This window comes from Rhinatrema bivittatum, chromosome 6 (assembly GCF_901001135.1).
Source record: "Rhinatrema bivittatum chromosome 6, aRhiBiv1.1, whole genome shotgun sequence".
Taxonomy (NCBI): Eukaryota; Metazoa; Chordata; class Amphibia; order Gymnophiona; family Rhinatrematidae; genus Rhinatrema; species Rhinatrema bivittatum.
The window spans coordinates 14,683,290-14,704,786 of NC_042620.1; the positions used below are offsets into that span (position 1 = coordinate 14,683,290).

Consider the following 21,497-nt stretch of genomic DNA (forward strand, 5'->3'; position numbering starts at 1 on the left):
GTGCTGTGAGACATCTCTTGGTACCCGTGTGCACTCACACTGAGACATCTCTTGGTGCACTGAGTACTCACGCTGTGAGACATCCCTCAGCCCCTTGTGCACTCGCACTGTGAGACATCTCTTGGTACCCGTGTGCACTCGCGCTGTGAGACATCCCTAAGCCCCTTGTGCACTCGCGCTGTGAGACATCTCTTGGTACCCGTGTGCACTCGCGCTGTGAGACATCTCTTGGTGCCCGTGTGCACTCGCGCTGTGAGACATCCCTTGGTGCCCGTGTGCACTCGCGCTGTGAGACATAACTTTGCTTTTTAGTTCCAGACATTCTGGAATTCTTTCACTGCTTTTCCTCCCTTAAACTCCCATGGAAATCTCTTCCATGTGTCTAGTGAAAAAGTATTTCTCGCATTCCCGTTTCTTCTTTTGATGATCCCTTGTCCTTGAGCTATTCCTTCTAGGGAAAATGCTCCTCCTGGTAGGTCTCTGAATGTTTGTCCCTTCTTTCTTCTAGAAAGGACATCCTTAGCTCCCTCTCTGGCTTACAGCGCAGTTAATGCACCACTTTGCTGGCCCTGCTGTGAACTGCCTCCACTGCACCCTGGGCTTCCTATTATTCGTTTCTCTTTGGGGCTGGAACCTGTTCTCGGCGAGCTCTTCCACATTCCCTGCTACTCCCAGGGCCGGATCCTTCGTAGGCGGTGGGGAAGATGCACTTCCAGGGCCCAGGGTGACTCATTTTGCAATTCTTGTTTGTCCTTTCTGGTCCCTTGGAGAGGGAGACTCTCTTCTCAGCACTGTACATGCTGTGAGCACCTGGAATAAGGGAGAGGAGCCTCGGGCGGAGTCTCCAAACTCAATATGGGTAATCAGCTGGGAAATGGCAAAGTTCAGATTAATTCCTTGGTCCCCGTGGGTGACTCTTAGCGTTGTTTCTTGGTCTCTTTACTTGGATCCAGGGGCAAGGAATACACTCACCATCCAGGGCTCGAATTACTGAGGTTTCCCGGTGGTCAGGGATCTCCTTGTTGGGACGGAAAAAACCCTTTCCAACTGGCCAAGGATGTATTACCCGGATTCCCAAGTATCTCGGAGGCTCAAACGTAAATCAAATTTAGTATTTCTCACAGTTTCCCTCAGTTCTTCTTGATCTCAGTCGCCTCGTAGGTCCCAACTTGGGAGGGGATCCTGGAACACGCGGCTTCCGATGTTCCTTACCAGGGTGGGAAGAAGGGGCAGGAACGCTCTCCCTCCCAGAGCTTCTAACAAAATGTCTCTTAGTCCCAAAAAACTGACATTAACACCGGAGAGTTGTTCCTTGCAGCGGGTCACCACCACCCTCTCCCTGGACGACTCAAACCCAGGGTTCCCCAGTCCCTGAGTCCAAGAAGGGCCCAGATATCTCACAAGGCTCCCAACATGAAAATTGCAAAATCCCGAAAAACAACCCAGAGGTAAAATCCCAACCAGCCAGTGAGTGGACTGAATCAGGAGATCCATCCCGACCCTGATCAGGGCCACCAAGCAGGGCTTGCCTGGCTCCTCTGATAGGGCCTGAAAAAAAATAAGTTATGAAAAGGCTTCCTCACTCCATCTCAACGCTGCACTGCCCCCAAAGCTCACTCTTACAAGCTGCTTTCCTTAATTCTCAGGAGGCTCGAGGGCTCCGTCACAGTATCAATGTCCTTTCCTCGCTGGGGTCTCGGGAACTGAACACAGTTCTCCGAGTGGACTCCCACAAAAGACCTGGAGAAAGCTAATATTTGCTGTTGATATGCAGAGCTGAATTAGCCAAGCTGGATGGGAATTCTTCAGCAAACCCAACGCATCCAGGCTGCTCGTTGAAACCAATGTTTCCAAGGAAACATCGTCCTCCATTTACTTGGTAGAATATATACTTTGGAAACTGGGGGCATTTGTTGCACAGGCAGTTTCGGATTCTCCAACAGGTATCGTTTGAATTTTTCGTGAGGAGAAAGCGTTTTCAGTTTTGGAAAATCCTGATCCTTGACAAATTTTCCAAAACTTCAGTCCTAGACCTCAGCTATCCATTGTCCTTGATTAAAGCCTCCTTTGATTCTTGTGACAATGAAATTTGTGAAAATAAAGTACTTAACTGTGAAACCTGCAAGTCAATTCTTCCCTCATGATCCTTAAAGTTGCTTGTGAAGAGAAGGTACACAATAACATCTGCTCCACTCCTGCAAGAGAAGCCACCAGGTCTATCAAGTTCCTCTTGGGAATTCTTGAGCAAACCCAACACATCCAGGCTGCTCATTTTGCCACTGAAAAGGGTTGGGTCATCCCTGGGCTAGGGAGTAGAACTGGCATTGATACTGGAGTTCCCAAAGCTGCCTTGCAAACCACTTGTAGCGTCTCAGTCTCTCTGCTGCACTCTCACTGCAGCCAACACTAGGTCTTCACCCTTACCCTCAGGGAACGTCGCTGGTACAGGATCTCTATTCATACCGGTTGCAAGTACTGAATCAGGAGGAGCGACCAACTTCTTATCCAGACACAAGAACCCTTACAAGGTCATTTTCAAAAGGATTTAAATGCTTGAAACCGGGGTGTACTCATGTAAATGCATTTTACTTGTGTGAGTGGGCTTTTGAAAATTGCTACAATATATGCCATTGAATTGTCAATAGGTTTTACCCACGTTAGGTGCACTTACTGCAGGCTTTTGAAATTGCTGTGATAGTATATTACACGAACATGCGTAACTACTTTGAAAATTCACCTGTTAGGATAGAGGCGGTGGATTTCGAGCTTCCGGACTGGGGGAAAAGTTAGCCTGACACAAGGAATCCATGCCTGGGTTCTCAGGACTCTCCCTTTACTTGTAATCCCGCTGGAGTAGAGACCCACGAGTCTAACGTCCCCCCCTGGAAGCAGCTGGGCTGGGTCCGTCCCTTAACCCTGTGGCCCTTACCCAATCAGGCAAATAAAAAAATCCTCTAAAAGACACAAGGACTGTGACCTGAAAACTCAAACCACAGCGTCCACCTGGGAAATCACCGTCTTAGCAGAAGGTTTGGTGACCCCCCCAGTTTGGGAAACCCTGTCATATGCAGTTAGCTGAGCCATGCCAAAGTGGCATTGGATGTGGTATTCAGTGTTGCCAGCCTCCCTTCAAACGCACAACCAGTGGGTATTTATTAGCGACATGGGGGCTTGTGCCCTTTACACTTATTAAAAGAGGCAGCCCCTGCTGCTGAGAGCTGCTGTGCCATATGAGATTGCTCCCGGTGGCCCAGTAACACGGACTGTGAGCCATGCACAAGTGAGGGCAAGTTGGCGTCCTTAGCCCTGCATGTTCTGGAGATGCTCCAGGCACTCAGGCTGCAGAGAAGGGCTTGAAGGGATAGGGCAGCTAAAATAGCACACACTTATTTCCTTTTAGTTTGACATTTTTCCCTCTTACTATGTCTCTATTTTCTGCCAACTTCAACCACGCACGTTTTCTGCAATTAATAACAATACAGTCCATTATCTCTGTCGCTCTCATTCCAAAGGTGCCCTTGAAAGCCAAGGATTTGACGTGTCCCGACACGATGCCTTCTGTCAAGCCAGAGGTGCAGTGGAGTTTTAAAGATATTAATCTACTGTGTGGCAGAGTAAAAGAAAAAATGCAATAAAATGAACGAAGGCAAAGATCCTTTTGAACACTGAATATCTACTTTGGTTCTGTTCATGTTGTTGGCTGGGGCAAGACCTCTGATTGGGGGAGCCGTGTGCAAAGCCATGCATTCAGCTCACGTTGCACACACGGTACATGTACACTGCCTGCTTTACACACACACACATATACACACAGCCTGTCGTTTCTCGTAAGAGGCTCTGATATCGTGCTCAATGTAAAAGCCAAAATAACGTTCACAGGTGTGATAGGGGAGATATGGTAGACACATTTAAATACCTCCAAGGGGTCCATGCACAAGAGGCAGGACTCTTTCAGAGGAAAGGAAGCTCTAGAACCAGGGGTCATGGGATGAGAGTGAAAGGGGTAGACTGAGGTGTAATCTAAGGAAATATTTCTTTACAGAAAGGATGGTGGATGCATGGAACGGCCTCCCAGTGGAGGTGGTGGAGAGAAGGACAGGATCTGAATTGAAGAAAGCACAAAATAAGCACAGAAGATCTCTGAGGAGTGCTAGGGATGATAAAGCTGAATAGTTGGTGTGGATGGGCAGACTAGATAGGCCATACGGTCATTTTCTACCATCATAGTTTTTTGATTTTCAAATCTATGCACATTGTTTTGGCTGGAAATGTACCCACAGGAGAAGGAAATGAAATCAAAAGCAATTGCAAATCTCCACCTTAACCAGGGTGGATCCAGGCTATTGGCACTAACATTCAAAAAAGGAGATGGATCAGATTTTAAATTACAAGATGGGGAAAAGCCAACAGTTGCTCAGCAGTGCATGGTTGGAAGGGAGGTATCCTCAAAAGATAATGAAATAACAGAGGAAGTTTGGCCTTCTGATAGAGAGGTTCCAATAAAAGCAAATGTAGCCTATGTGCCTATAAGAGCCACCTGAGTTAAGATTCCAAATTACCCCTGTCAGCTGTTAATGCAAACAGAAAATATACTTTAAAATGTTCGTAAGTGTCATGATTTGTGGGTTCTGTAGGCCTTTGGCCCGAGGTGGGAGTTGGTCCCACCTGTGGGGTGGAGCCCCACAGGTCCACACCGCCGGAAGGCGAGGTCTGGCTCAGCAAAAGCTCTGGGAGAGTCTGTGGGAAGGTCCCGAGGAGCGGGGAGAGGAACTCACCGAGGAGAGATTCCACAGTGAATAGGCTGAGAAGCAGTACCTGGACGAGGACCTCCGAGAGGTTAGCGCAAGGCAAGCCCGAGGAGCGGGGCCGTAAGCAAGGAGGTATTGCAAGGGCAATCCCGGGGAGCGGAGCTGCCTAGCAGGAGAGGATCTCCAGGTGATGACGTAGCAGCCCTGAAAAGCGGGGAGGTTCGGCAGTCACCGGCGTTGAACGTGGGCACAGCCCCGAGGAGCGGGGAAGAACAAGGTAGAACTCCCAAGTGGCGATGGCATCTCAGAGGCAGCCCCGAGGAGCGGGGAAGCCGATGGGAAGACTCTTAGGAGGTGCAGGCAAGCCCCAGGAGCGGGGGAAGGCGGGAAACTGAGCCTCCAGAGAGCACACACAGGCCTCCGAGGAGCGGGTACCTGAACCAGGGTCCGACGTCCGAGAGAGAGAGATCCGAGAATGCCACCACAGGTCTGGAGAGACAGGAACTTGTAGAGTAGCGATGGAACTTGTTGCCAAGTCAGTTAGCAAGGGGCGAAGGCGGTGCTTATGAACCCTGATCAAGTGATGTCATCAATCAGGGACGCCCCTGAGGTTCCCGCCGTAGGATCTTTAAAAGAGGGCCTGGTGGCGCGTGTGCGCCTAGGAAGGCCTTGAGTCATTGTGGATGGCGACGGCGTTCCGGCTGCCACAAGGAACCTTGCGGTACTCAGTGATAGAGGCTGGCTCCTGCCGTGAGTAGGCCCGGAGAGGGAAGCAGAACAGCACAGGATGTGAGTAGAGGCGGTCGCAGCTGTCTGCGACCGACGGTCATAAAAGTAAGCTAATGCCAGAAGTCTAAAAAGTAAGATGAGCGTTAGAATGTATAGCACTGAATAAAGAGGTACACATATTTGGCATCTCCAGAGACCTGGTGGTGCTACAATAGGGTACAAATTATATTGCGATGATAGGGTGATCAACTTGGTGGGGGGTAGTTCTTTTTGTTAGGATTGGCGTAGAATCCAACAGGATAAAGATCCTGCAGAAGACTTAAATGTACTATAGAATCTTTATAGGTAGAAAGTCCATGTGTGATTTAGCGGTGGGGGTATACACCCATCCACCTTGTCAAAATGAATAGCTGGATGATGAAATGTTAACAGAGATTAGGGAGGCTAACAAATATGGCAACACAGAAATAATGGGAGACTTCAATTACCCCAATATTAAATAGGTAAATCTAACATCAAAATATATTAGGGTGGTAAAGTTTCTTAATGAAAAAAATGACTGCTTCACGGAACATTTAGTCCAGGAACTGAAAAATATGGTGAGTTATTTTAGACCTAATTCTTAGTGGAACACAAGATTTGGTGCGAGAGTGCTGATTTATGAATATGTCCAAAAGACAGCAGAATTTGTATCAAGCACCTCAGTATTCTAGGGTTTGCGGGGATGTGGTGAGGGTCTGGCGAGGTGAAGGGGGGCATTGGGGAGTTTATGCAGATGGTGAGGAGGGGGATGTGACTCCAGTTCTATTCACTTGGGGGGACGGGTGGGGAGAGAGTGTCTGCAATGGACCAAGGTTCAGTTATGACATGGAAGGAATGTGGGGTAGGGAGTGCAAGGCTGCTGGGGTATCTGAGACATTTGATGATGGGGATGGAGGAGGAAATTTGCCACAGGGCCATGTACTACTTTTTTGTTTTTTCAACTTTCCCAGTACTACTTACTCGGATCTTTTAAAGATATGCAGATAAGTTGCAAGTTATCCGGCCTCACAAGACATAAACGGCTACATGCAGACGTAGCCAGTTAGGTTTTTAAATTAGCTAGCTACATGTAGCCAGATAACTGTAAGCAGGTATATTCAGCCGCACATTTATCCAGCTGAATAAATAGAACACGTTATCCAGCTTTCTTTAGCTGGATAGCTGGTTGACTTATCCAGCTTCCTGAATATGGACCTTTACTAAACATCTAGTTTTCATTCATTACCTTTGTAATGAAGTAAAAGGCAAACTGTCATCTGGACATATGGGTAATATCCTGTCAAGGTTCAAACACAAGAATCAAATTTGGTAAATAGTTTAAATACCAAATCAATAATAGTATCCCCAAAACTGTGGCCTCGGTAGGATTCTGCTAGCGTGTGATTTTGTACTGTGATCTGTAGCAGTCCAGCTGGTTTTATTTTCTCAGTAGGAAGTGTATTGGTGTTTTAGGGCCTAGGGTAATTTTTTGCAGTGTTGCCTTTTTATTCCTAGGGGTTGTTTCTGTTTGAGTTTTGGAAGTCAGTGTTGTTTTGGTATGGCAGGTTTATACTATATAGGTTGTAAGTGTTCGTGGTTCCTTGGCAGTCTGGTCGTCTCCTATGTTTATGTCTTTGTGGTCAGTTTCTTCCTCTTCTGTCTTTAGTGTCTCATCTTGTCCCAGTGATTCCTCATTCTCCTCCATCTTCCACTTGGGTTCCTCGTCTCTTTGGATTGGATTTCTGGCTTGATCTTGGACCGGACTTTTGGCATTGATTGGAATGGATTCTGGCTTGACCTCCGATTGGACCTTGATGCTGCTTGATCTCCGCCTGCCCCCGACCACTGCCTCTTCTCTCTCCTGACCAAACACTGCCTGCCCAGACCACTGCCTTACCCATGACCTCACGAGAATGCTGCCTGCCCTAGACCACAGCCCGCACCTGACTCTGCTGTCTGCGGCTTGTCCTGACGCCGCTCCTTCCTACATGCTGGCCTGCAACAACTTTCTCCCGACGGATCTTCATCTCCACAGAGGCCTTCACCTAAAACCTGAGGGTTCAACCTAAGGGGAATGTGGGCTGGTACTGGCGAAGCTCCAGTTAGGCCTCTGCTCCCAACAACACCACCTGTTGATGGTGGGGACCTGCGGGGCTCCTCCCCGCAGGTAGCGCCAACTTCCCCTTGGCCTAAGGGTCCACATCTACAACACAAGACTAGATGAGACAAGGGTAGAAGACGAGGCTGGAAGGCAAGACTGGATGAGAAGCAGGAACACAGGAAGTGGGAAAGCTAGGCAACACGCACTGCAAGGCAGGAGACTTGTTGCTGAGACGTCTGCTTGCTGAGGCACTGAGGTTTAAAAGGAGCCTAGATGATGTCATCAGAGGGTGCCGGTAGCAGGGATTCCCGCCGCAGAAAACAAAAGAACATAAGAATATGCCATACTGGGTCAGACCAAGGGTCCATCAAGCCCAGCATCCTGTTTCCAACAGTGGCCAATCCAGGCCATAAGAACCTGGCAAGTACCCAAAAACTAAGTCTATTCCATGTAACCATTGCTAATGGCAGTGGCTATTCTCTAAGTGAACTTAATTAATAGCAGGTAATGGACTTCTCCTCCAAGAACTTATCCAATCCTTTTTTAAACACAGCTACACTAACTGCACTAACCACATCCTCTGGCAACAAATTCCAGAGTTTAATTGTGCGTTGAGTAAAAAAGAACTTTCTCCGATTAGTTTTAAATGTGCTACTTACTAACTTCATGGAATGCCCACTAGTCCTTCTATTATCCGAAAGAGTAAATAACCGATTCACATCTACCCATTCTAGACCTCTCATGATAACATCTCTATCATATCCCCCCTCAGTCGTCTCTTCTCCAAGCTGAAAAGTCCTAACCTCTTCAGCCTTTCCTCATAGGGGAGCTGTTCCATTCCCCTTATCATTTTGGTAGCCCTTCTCTGTACCTTCTCCATCGCAATTATATCTTTTTTGAGATGCGGCGACCAGAATTGTACCAGTATTCAAGGTGCGGTCTCACCATGGAGCGATACAGAGCCATCATTTATTTATTTAAACATTTTTATATACCGACAGTCATTGTGAACGTCTCATCGGTTTACATATAACAAAATGCAGCAAAAAAGCTTTACAGAAAACAAGGAACTGGAGTAACAAAGGGCTAACAAGGCGAAGATTAGGAAAGCAGAGGCAGCAAAATTGTACTGAAGAGGGAATAACTAAATAATAATTAACATTAGTAGCAAAGGATTGTGTAATAATTAAAATTAGGTGCAAGGAGCTAGTGAACTAAATTAAGGGCTAACAAGGCAATGTATAATCAAATTACAGGCTAACAAGGCAAGGAGTATAAACAACATTTTTACAGAACAGGGGAGGAGCTAAGTAATAAATAACATTAGGAGCAAAGGTATAAAAGGCAGAGGGGAAGGAGGAGGTAGGACTTATAGTTGCAGGAAAGGGACTTATAATGGAGAGGAGGGGGTCAACTGAACAGAGTAGAGTAAAGTCATTTTCCGTTTTATTCATCATTCCTTTTCTAATAATTCCCAACATTCTATTTGCTTTTTTGACTGCCGCAGCACACTGAGCCGACGATTTCAATGTGTTATCCACTATGACGCCTAGATCTCTTTCTTGGGTTGTAGCACCTAATAGGGAACCCAACATTGTGTAATTATAGCATGGGTTATTTTTCCCTATATGCAACACCTTGCACTTATCCACATTAAATTTCATCTGCCATTTGGATGCCCAATTTTCCAGTCTCACAAGGTCCTCCTGTAATGTATCACAATCCGCTTTGATTTAACTACTCTGAACAATTTTGTGTCATCTGTAAATCTGATTACCTCACTTGTCATATTTCTTTCCAGATCATTTATAAATATAGGGGCGGATTTTAAGAGCCCTGCTCGCCTAAATCCGCCCAAAACCGGGCGGATTTAGGCGAGCAGGGCCCTGCGCGCCGGGAAGCCTATTTTACATAGGCCTACCGGCGCGCGCAGAGCCCCGGGACTCGCGTAAGTCCTGGGGTTCTCCGAGGGGGGCGTGTCAGGGGCGTGTCGGGGGGCGGGCCCGGTCGTCGCGGCGTTTCGGGGGCGTGTCGGCAGCGTCTTGGGGGCGGGTACGGGGGCGTGGCTACGGCCCGGGGCGGTCCGGGGGCGTGGCTGCGCCCTCCGTACCCGCCCCCAGGTTGCTGCCCGGCGCGCAGGAGGCCCGCTCGCGCGCGGGGATTTACGCCTCCCTCCGGGAGGCGTAAATCCCCGGAGAAAGGTAAGGGGGAGGTGTAGACAGGGCCGGGCGGGTGGGTTAGGTAGAGGAAGGGAGGGGAAGGTGAGGGGAGGGCGTTAGAGGATTCCCTCCAAGGCCGCTCCGATTTCGGAGCGGCCTTGGAGGGAATGGGGGTAGGCTGCGCGGCTCGGCGCGCGCCGGCTATACAAAATCCATAGCCTTGCGCGCGCCGATCCAGGTTTTTAGCAGATATGCGCGACTCCGCGCGTATCTACTAAAATCCAGCGTACTTTTGTTTGCGCCTGGAGTGCAAACAAAAGTAGGCTATTCGCGCTCCTTTTAAAATCCGCCCCATATCGAACAGTAAGGGTCCCAATGCAGATCCCTGAGACACTCCACTGACCACTCCCTTCCACTGAGAAAATTGCCCATTCAATCCTACTCTCTGTTTCCTGTCTTTTAGCCAGTTTGTAATCCACGAAAGGACATCGCCACCTATCCCATGACTTTTTACTTTTCCTAGAAGCCTCTCATAAGGAACTTTGTCAAACGCCTTTCTATATGTTCTATGATTTTGCTATTTAGAACACTTTCCACTATTTTTCCTGGCACTGAAGTCAGGCTAACTGGTCTGTAGTTTCCCGGATCGCCCCTGGAGCCCTTTTTAAATATTGGGGTTACATTAGCCACCCTCCAGTCTTCAGGTACAATGGATGATTTTAATGATAGGTTACAAATTTTTACTAATAGGTCTGAAATTTCATTTTTTAGTTCCTTCAGAACTCTGGGGTGTATACCATCCGGTCCAGGTGATTTACTACTCTTCAGTATGTCAGTCAGGCCTACCACATCTTCTAGGTTCACCGTGATTTGGTTCAGTCCATCTGAATCATTACCCATGAAAACCTTCTCCATTACGGGTACCTCCCCAACATCCTCTTTAGTAAACACCAAAGCAAAGAAATCATTTAATCTTTCCGCGATGGACTTATCTTCTCTAAGTGCCACTTTAACCCCTCGATCATCTAACGGTCCAACTGACTCCCTCACAGGCTTTCTGCTTCGGATATATTTTTTAAAGTTTTTGCTGTGAGTTTTTGCCTCTACGGCCAACTTCTTTTCAAATTCTCTTAGCCTGTTTATCAATGTCTTACATTTAACTTGCCAACGCTTATGCATTATCCTATTTTCTTCTGTTGGATCCTTCTTCCAATTTTTGAATGAAGATCTTTTGGCTAAAATAGCTTCTTTCACCTCACCTTTTAACCATGCCAGAGAATTAGATCTAAAATTGCTCCCTCTCTCGTCAGTTCCTGAACCAATTGCTCAATGAAGCTATCATTTATTCCTCCCGGGAACTTTATCTCTCTAGCATGTTCCGATGATACATTTACCCAGTCAATATTGAGGTAATTGAAATCTCCCATTATTACCGCACTACCAATTTGGTTAGCTTCCCTAATTTCTCTTAGCATTTCACTGTCCATCTCACCATCTTGACCAGGTGCCATCCAGTGCCATCCTATCACTATAGTCTTCCCCAACACACAAGGGATTTCTACCCATTATCCTGTTGGACTCTATGCCATCCGAGACATAAAGCACCACACCGCCTCCCGGGTGCTCCTCTCTGTCATTGCGATATAATTTGTACCCAGTATAGCACTGTCCCATTGGTTATCCTCTTTCCACCATGTCTCTGAGATGCCAATTAAGTCTATGTCATCATTCACTGCTATACATTCTAATTCTCCCATCTTACTTCTTAGACTTCTGGCATTAGCATGCAAACATTTCAAAGTTTGTTTTTGTTTGTATTTTCATTCTGCTTTTTAATTGATAGGGATAAGTTAGAATTTTTTAGCTCAGGTGAGTTTTTAGTTACAGGCACTTGGACTACTTTTCTTATTATTGGAACCTCTCTGGCGGAATGCCCTAATTCTAATGCATCATTAGTATCCTTTGAAGATACCTCCCTCAGAACACGCATGCCTAGAGAAGCAGTGGGAGCTGTGACCTGGAAGCATTGGCGATGTCAGGCAGTAGACAAGGTGAATGCGGCTGATTGCAGAGCACCTGTTGTGGAAACGTGGGTAGTGGTTCCATCTCTGGTGTTTTCGTGTTCCCCTGGGCCCTGATACAGCCGCAGAGGAGCTCCGGTAAGCACCGAGGCAGGTGAGAGGTGCCCCAGCATGGGCTGAAGATGGAGACCGATGACCTCAACCACAGCCACACCTGTACGCAGCAGAGAGAGATGCAATGTTGGTCTCGTGAGTGGTCCTCCGAGTATTCCAAGCCCTTTCGGACCTGCCGCATGGAGCAGCAACTATGATAGGGCGGACCATGGTCAGAGAATGAGGACATCAAAGACGAAGACTTGAAGTGAGACAAGACCCAGGATACGTGAAGTGGAACATCACTCTGGATACGAGGTAAGACGAGACTTCGACACATGAAGAGTGCAATCTGGATATGTGGAGTGAAAAAGAACTCTGGTCACGTATATGAAGAAACTCTGGAAGGCCATGAGTTGCTTGAAGAAGACTTGGTCAGTACTGGACATCATGTGCCCTACACAACCTAGCCGGACTGGTCTCGAACCACGCAGACAGCGCGCCCTACACAGCCGGAGTATGCTCATCGCAGGCCACGCTAGTTGTTCCCCACACAAAGTTGGCAGAGCTGAGTTGGTACTGCACATCATGCGCCCATATACTCAGCCAATGAAGACAGGTCATGGACCACGCTGATGGTTCCCCACACACAGAAGATAGGAGATGAAGTGAAGACTCCAACGAAGCCTGTTCCAAAATGCACCTGCACAGCTGATAAAGGCCAGGCAGGGCCACGCCGGAATGGATCGGATAATAGAGTTCATTTGTGTAGTGAAGGCAGGGTGCAGATTCCAAGGATCCAGGCAAAGTTGAAGTTTCGAGGGGATGCCTCTACGATGCAGGTTAAAATGAGGAGCTGGAACCTTTTGGAGACTTGCGCTTCCAGGACGAAGATAAACCAGATAAGGAAGACATCAAGACGAGACATCTGGAGACCTTGAGACAATGAAGACAAAGATGTAGCGTGAGAACATCATGAAGACACAGGATCCCACATAGAACAGAGTGCCTTGAGAAGCAGATGACGAGATGTCTTAAGGAGGACTGGCTCCTTGTGAAGGCAAGGCTAGAATGAAGACTGAGGCTTTCATACTGCAGAAGAGGCGGATCCAATGATGACATCAGAGCTGGACCTCCTCCCTCGCTGTTCCTTTAAATACTGAAGAGAGAGCCGACCTCTCCCCCTAGGAGGAACAAGAAGCAGAGCAGGACCCTGGACAGTGGCCCTGCTGCGAAGCTGAAGCCTGTAGAAGGAGAAGCAGGCCTCAGGACAGGCCCCGGGATGGACGGCGGCCTCCCTGCCGCGAAGGATGAACCAATGGTGGCTTCCTGCCGCAGGAAAGACCGGGGGATGCAGGCCCTCTTTGGGCCCAAGGTAAGATGGTGGCCTCCAGGCTGTATGGGGACGCCAGTCGGCGGCTCCCTGCCGCATGGGAAGTGGGAACGCGGCCTCCTGGCTGCATAGCAATACTCAAGCGGCTCCTGCCGCGAAGAGTGGGTCGGCGGCCTCCGTGCCGCTTGGGAGGTGGCAGCGCGGCTCCGGCTGCGCAAATGAGCTGTCGGCAGCTTCGGGCCACGCCGGTGTCTCAGCGCGGCTCCAGTCGCGGTGGCAGAATGTCGGCAGCCTCCGGGCTGCAGAAGACGGCAGGAAAAGGTGGAGAGGCTGCCGAAACAGGGCAGAATCGCAACAGCCACCTAGTAATTTCATGGTGACCCCTGGTCTTTGTACTTTTTTGAAAGAGTAAACACCTGATTAATGTTTATTCGTATCATGCCACTCATTATTTTATAGACCTCTATCACATCTCCCCTCAGCCGTCTCGTCTCCAAGCTGAAGAGTCCTGACCTCTTTAGCCTTTCTTCGTTGGGGAATCCTTCCATCCCCTTTGCCTTTCTCTGTATCTTTTCTGAGATGGGGGTGACCAGAGCAGCACGCAGTACTCAAGATGAGGTCGCACCACGGAGCGATACAGAGGCATTAGGATATTCTCTGTTTTATTCTCCATTCCTTTCCTAATAATCCCCAGCATTCTGTTTGTGTATGATATATGAACACAAGATGAGGATGCACCATGGAGTGATACAGAGGCATTATGATATTCTCTGTTTCATTCTCCATTCCTTTCCTAATAATCCCCAGCATTCTGTTTGTGTATGATATATGAACACAAGATGAGGATGCACCATGGAGTGATACAGAGGCATTATGATATTCTCTGTTTTATTCTCCATTCCTTTCCTAATAATCCCCAGCATTCTGTTTGTGTATGATATATGAACACAAGATGAGGATGCACCATGGAGTGATACAGAGACATTATGATATTCTCTGTTTCATTCTCCATTCCTTTCCTAATAATCCCCAGCATTCTGTTTGTGTATGATATATGAACACAAGATGAGGATGCACCATGGAGTGATACAGAGACATTATGATATTCTCTGTTTTATTCTCCATTCCTTTCCTAATAATCCCCAGCATTCTGTTTGTGTATGATATATGAACACAAGATGAGGATGCACCATGGAGTGATACAGAGGCATTATGATATTCTCTGTTTTATTCTCCATTCCTTTCCTAATAATCCCGAGCATTCTGTTTGTGTATGATATATGAACACAACATGAGGATGCACCATGGAGTGATACAGAGGCATTATGATATTCTCTGTTTTATTCTCCATTCCTTTCCTAATAATCCCCAGCATTCTGTTTGTGTATGATATATGAACACAAGATGAGGGTGCACCATGGAGTGATACAGAGGCATTATGATATTCTCTGTTTTATTCTCCATTCCTTTCCTAATAATCCCGTGCATTCTGTTTGTGTATGATATATGAACACAAGATGAGGGTGCACCATGGAGTGATACAGAGGCATTATGATATTCTCTGTTTTATTCTCCATTCCTTTCCTAATAATCCCGTGCATTCTGTTTGTGTATGATATATGAACACAAGATGAGGTCACACCATGGAGTGATACAGAGACATTATGATATTCTCTGTTTTATTCTCCATTCCTTTCCTAATAATCCCCAGCATTCTGTTTGTGTATGATATATGAACACAAGATGAGGATGCACCATGGAGTGATACAGAGACATTATGATATTCTCTGTTTCATTCTCCATTCCTTTCCTAATAATCCCCAGCATTCTGTTTGTGTATGATATATGAACACAAGATGAGGATGCACCATGGAGTGATACAGAGGCATTATGATATTCTCTGTTTTATTCTCCATTCCTTTCCTAATAATCCCATGCATTCTGTTTGTGTATGATATATGAACACAAGATGAGGATGCACCATGGAGTGATACAGAGGCATTATGATATTCTCTGTTTTATTCTCCATTCCTTTCCTAATAATCCCCAGCATTCTGTTTGTGTATGATATATGAACACAAGATGAGGTTGCACCATGGAGTGATACAGAGACATTATGATATTCTCTGTTTTATTCTCCATTCCTTTCCTAATAATCCCCAGCATTCTGTTTGTGTATGATATATGAACACAAGATGAGGATGCACCATGGAGTGATACAGAGACATTATGATATTCTCTGTTTTATTCTCCACTCCTTTCCTAATAATCCCCAGCATTCTGTTTGTGTATGATATATGAACACAAGATGAGGATGCACCATGGAGTGATACAGAGACATTATGATATACTCTGTTTTATTCTCCATTCCTTTCCTAATAATCCCCAGCATTCTGTTTGTGTATGATATATGAACACAAGATGAGGATGCACCATGGAGTGATACAGAGACATTAGGATATTCTCTGTTTTATTCTCCATTCCTTTCCTAATAATCCCCAGCACTCTGTTTGTGTATGATATATGAACACAAGATGAGATCTCACCATGGAGTGATACAGAGGCATTATGATATTCTCTGTTTTATTCTCCATTCCTTTCCTAATAATCCCCAGCATTCTGTTTGTGTATGATATATGAACACAAGATGAGGATGCACCATGGAGTGATACAGAGGCATTATGATATTCTCTGTTTTATTCTCCATTCCTTTCCTAATAATCCCCGGCATTGTTTGTGTATGATATATGAACACAAGATGAGGTTGCACCATGGAGTGATACAGGGACATTATGATATTCTCTGTTTTATTCTCCATTCCTTTCCTAATAATCCCCAGCATTCTGTTTGTGTATGATATATGAACACAAGATGAGGATGCACCATGGAGTGATACAGAGACATTATGATATTCTCTGTTTTATTCTCCATTCCTTTCCTAATAATCCCCAGCATTCTGTTTGTGTATGATATATGAACACAAGATGAGGATGCACCATGGAGTGATACAGAGGCATTATGATATTCTCTGTTTTATTCTCCATTCCTTTCCTAATAATCCCCAGCATTCTGTTTGTGTATGATATATGAACACAAGATGAGGATGCACCATGGAGTGATACAGAGGCATTATGATATTCTCTGTTTTATTCTCCATTCCTTTCCTAATAATCCCCAGCATTCTGTCTGTGTATGATATATGAACACAAGATGAGGATGCACATGGAGTGATACAGAGACATTATGATATTCTCTGTTTTATTCTCCATTCCTTTCCTAATAATCCCATGCATTCTGTTTGTGTATGATATATGAACACAAGATGAGGATGCACCATGGAGTGATACAGAGACATTATGATATTCTCTGTTTTATTCTCCATTCCTTTCCTAATAATCCCCAGCATTCTGTTTGTGTATGATATATGAACACAAGATGAGGATGCACCATGGAGTGATACAGAGGCATTATGATATTCTCTGTTTTATTCTCCAGTCCTTTCCTAATAATCCCCAGCATTCTGTTTGTGTATGATATATGAACACAAGATGAGGTCGCACCACGGAGCGATACAGAGGCATTAGGATATTCTCTGTTTTATTCTCCACTCCTTTCCTATTTGCTTTTTTTTGGCTGCTGCTGCTGCACACTGACATCTGCCCTGAGACTGGCACAATATTATGATCCTGAATGATGTGTCCTCGGGGGCCCACCAGCTCCAGCTACTTGTACGGCCATTCAAGAAAATGGTGCTGGCCAGTGCTTAGACATCGCCGTTTTACACTGGTACCAGTCTCAGGGCCGACTGGCACCACTGACATGCAAAGGAGCTTGGGGCAGGAGGCGAGTGGGCATCCCTAATGGCTCCCCCTCGACAGATGGGGGTCAGTGGGGCTGGGATGGTTCCCGACCCGGAAACTTTATTTTGAGAGGGTGAGGGGATGCATGGGGTATTGGGGGGGGGGGGGGGGTAACCTGGAGGCCACGGTTCCTTGGGCCCATGGAAGCCGTCTCCAGGCTGCTGCGAGGAGGGTTTTTGGTTTTTTTTTCTTTTCAAATTTTCAAAATGAACAGAAGTAAACCAATGACGTTTTGTTGATTTTTCTACCCTTTCTTTTTTAAAATGGTTATGAATTGAAACAGGAAATGTCGCTGACATTTCCCATTTTGTTTCAGATGAAAGCACGTTCCTAAATCCAGCCCTGCTCTGTGTGTATTCTGCATTGCTTCAGGCACAGGCAGAGCGATGGCTTGAGAAAGGAGAGGGTTAAATCAGACAGACGTCTCTTCTGAAGCCCCAGGGCAGAAAGGCTAACAGGGCTGCAGTGGTGGCGATTCTGGGGGTGCGGGAGGGCTGGAACAGCGCACTCCCCCCTCAGTTACAGCTGAGGCCAATGAGAGAGCCTTTTAAAAAAAAAAAAAGCCGGGGATGTCTGGCAGAGCCAGGGCAGGATCCAGAGAGAGGAGAAAAGAGGGAAAGGGGGAATTGGATTCAGACAGCATCAAACGAAGGCCCCGACTTATGGTCTGGGGAACAAATAAGCACGGGGGTAACTTGCTGATGCGGCTTTACTACCCTCTACCAATACTTTTTGTTGCAACTCCAACATTGCTCTCTGCTTCAACGGCAAAAGGTAAAGGGGAATTGGATTCAAACAGCATCCGAGGGCCCTGAATTTTAGGGTCTGGGAAACTGATAAGCATGGGGGTAAACTGCACAGTGCGGCAGATACTGGCATAAGCTTGCTGGGCACACTGGGTGGATCATTTGCTCCTTTTCTGCCATCATTTCTGTGTTTCTGAGAAACTCTTATGAGGCCAATATTTGAAATCTCAGCAATTACCCAGCACAAGCCCAGAAAGGTTGGAGAGCTCGAATCCTGCCCCATTGCCTAGAAGTCTTCCTAGGAAGGGACTGGAAGGCTAATTAGTGGTGCGGCCTGAGCCTGCAGTGACGGTGGGGCTGCTGAAACTCACCGTTTGTAGCTGGGACCTAAAGTGAACGTAAGGTGCTCCCCTTGACCAGGGCTCTGGAGCCAGGACCTTGCCTGGAGTTTCCTATCAGAAGACAGAGGGACATCTCATAATCCTGTCAGGTGGGATGTTGGTGTTGCTGGTGGCGTTTGGCCCCCGCAGACCCCTTTTCCAGGATTGATGCCCAGCACTGCCACAGATCAGGATCTTAAGGTAAATGGCAAGATTGGCCAAGTTTTCGCCTTTCTTTTTCAGAGCTTCCATAGCATTTCTGATTTATCTGATGTGATTTTTGAAAGAAACGCAATATAAATTCCTCTGGTAATTTTGTTTATCACCAGACAAAGCAGTACATGCTAAGCTCTGTCCATCAGCTGCATGTCTTAATTGTGAGATTGATGCTGGAAATTATTGTCGTTCGTTTTGGGAATGCCCCGTGATTCAGAGTTTCTGGGAGAAAAATGTGGGCAGATATTGAGTAAAGCCTGTGCCCTTAGATCCAGGTTTATGGCTCTTTCTAACCTTCAGCCCTACTTCCTCTTCTTGGGAATCCAGCCACCGACTATTTCCAGGGAAGGTTGGGTTGGTGGAGAAAAAAAATGATTCTTGCTTCTTGGGTTGGTAGTCAAGGTCTGCAGTTGGAAAGTTGGTGAAGCTCCTGTCCTTTGAGTAACTCTCAGCGAAACTTAGTTCTAAGAAGAAGCTCCAGGCAACGCTGGCGGTATGGGACAGTTTTCTACAGTCCCTTTCACCTGAGCTCTGGCGTACTATTCTGGTCAGTGGGGATGTGAATTGTTTTTCTGACGAATTGAAATATCGTACGATATTTCTAAATTCGTTAATATATCGGGTAAAAAAAAGAAACGATCACTTTTCCCCCCCGAATTTTCGTAAAAATTGTTTTTCAGGTTAGTACGCGCTAACTCATGTTAGCGCGCACTAACAAAAAAAAAGTTTGTTTTTGTTACTTTTTGCTGTTTTTGTTAGTGCGCGCTAACATGAGTTAGCGTGCACTAACCCGAAAAACGATTTTTCACTAAAAAAACAAAACGGGGATCCGCGGGAAAACGAGATTTTCCCATGGCCAGACGATCCCGAAAGCGGGAACGATTGGGCACCCGATTCACATCCCTACTGGTCAGTCCTATTTTGGGGCCCAGTGCGCTGAGTCTCTCTGCATGTTATGTAGTTTATTTGCTATATTTTACACTGTCTCTTTGCATATGTATATTTTTACATTTATTTATTTATTTTTAATTTTTATATACCGACATTCTTACATCCGATGTAAATCATACCGGTTTACATTAAACAGAAAAGCAGGAAATACATTTCCATAGTCTAATACAATGAACATTTCTAATGACATTTGGTCATCTTTGTACAGCCCTGTGTAGGGCGGGTTAGAGAGGGAGGCGGGAAGGGTGGGTTACAGGGATGAAGCGGAAATCATTTGTGCCTAGAAAATTGTTCTTGGATTCTGTTTGGATATGCGCATACTGAAGTTCTCTTTATGTATCTGTTTACTGACTTTCTTGTTTCCTTGTGGTCGTTAAGGAAAAACTTCTAATAAACATGGATGAAAAAAAAAAGGAGAGACAGTATACATCCAGGAGACAGAGAGAAAGCCTTTGTTATTGAAAAGGCAGCTAAGGGCACTGTACACGTTCATTGTTTCATCATATATTGTTTGAAGCAATAAGCTGATTAGTCTATAAGGTGCCGCCTGTTATTTTTGCTACACCAGACTAACACAGCCATCCTGAAGATGTCTGAAGCAAGTAACTTTTGCTTCCCAGGGTTGCCAAGCAGTTAGCAACTACAGACAAGCATCCACCCATCCATCCCAGACATGGCTGCACGGTTGGTTTCCAAAGGCCGGGAAAACACAGGGCGATCCTGTTTGCCTGAAAAGCCTATGGAAAAAAAATCAAATTCCTACTACCAACTGTTTGTGTCAGAGAGATGAGGGGAACTAATAACAGAGCTACTATTAAAAAAAACCCCTCATTTAAACCAGAGCGTAACCTATTGGTGTTAGCACTAGGATGCCTTCCTTGCCTTGTTGTTAATTATAGGCTATAGCACAATTAAACTTTTTTTTTTTTTTTTGGAAACTATCTTTATTCAGATTTTTCAAATGGTAAACAACAAGCATTCATACAGTAAACTTTTTTAAACTTACAAAAGTTTAATTGTGCTGTAGCCTGTGATTACATGGAAGGCATCCTAGCGCCGGCAGGTTAGGAAGCAATAGGTTAAAGTCCTGCGCCTGCCATGTTTAGAGCAGGAGGAAGTGACCCCCAGGCTGGACGCACGTGCGGCTCGTGGGCTTTTTTTTTGGATGGTGGGGGGGAGCTCTTTCAGCGTCTTGCTTGCGGTTCATTGTTTGGAAATAGGACTCTAAGAATGAGTGGGGGTGGGGGCTGAAGTTTTTGGGTTTTTTTTTACTGTTTCATGCCAGCAGAAAGTGCAGAGCCGCAGGGCAGCCTGTGACAGCGGAGGGGAGGGGGCAGGCAGGCAGGCAGGAATGCACTGCCTGCCTGCCTGCCTGCCTTGCGCTCTCTGCCAGCATAGCTGCGAGCTGCGGGCGAGCTCTGGCCCGGGGCCAGCCGGCCGGATCCCCTCCGAGGCTTGGGCAGATATCCCGCCGATGCTTCACTCGGGGGAGCCCCGCTTCTCGGGGAGGGAGCCATTCCTTCTCTCCCAGCCCGGGCGAGGAGAGCAGGGTAAGCTCGGCGCCTGCCCGCCTGCTGCTGCCTCACAGGCTCTGCTGCCCTTCCTTGTCTGAGTTTTGCTTTTCTCTCTCTCTCTGCAGTTTGCCGATTGTCCTGCCACAAGAAATGCGAAGCCCGGGTAAGTGATTTGCTGGCAGATTTTTCACGTTTCTTCTTCCTGTGGGGTCTGCTTGCCACCCAGTCCAGGTGTGCAGGGGAAGGGGCATTTCAGGGCCGTGGCTGGAGCGGGACGCACTGCTGCGACTGCCTCCTCCCGCAGGCGCTCCCGTATCTTCACTCGCTTTCTACTGTTTCTGCCTTTCCCGGCTCCTCAGTAATTACTGGAGCGCTTTATTGCCCCTGCTTTCCCTGTCTGCCCCCTCAATAATTACTGTAATCCTTTATTGCCCTTGTTTTCCCTGCCTGCTTCCTCTCTCCCCCTCAGTAATTACTGTATCCCTTTATTGCCCCTGCTTTTCCCTGCCTGCCTCCTCTCTTGCCCTCAGTAATTACTGTATCCCTTTATTGCCCCTGCTTTTCCCTGTCTGCTCCCTCTCTCCCTCAATAATTACTGTATCCCTTTATTGCCCCTGCTTTTCCC

General features: G+C 46.7%; 1 protein-coding gene across 1 annotated transcript in view; it reads left to right on the forward strand.

Moving 5' to 3' along the window:
* Positions 1-21,497, forward strand: part of TNS1 (tensin 1) — a gene marked incomplete in the record, with an annotated part of 1,098,810 nt that overhangs the window by 419,239 nt on the left and 658,074 nt on the right. Inside the window, 1 exon segment of the mRNA XM_029605104.1 lies at positions 20,998-21,035. Coding sequence (XP_029460964.1) covers positions 20,998-21,035 — 38 coding nt within the window.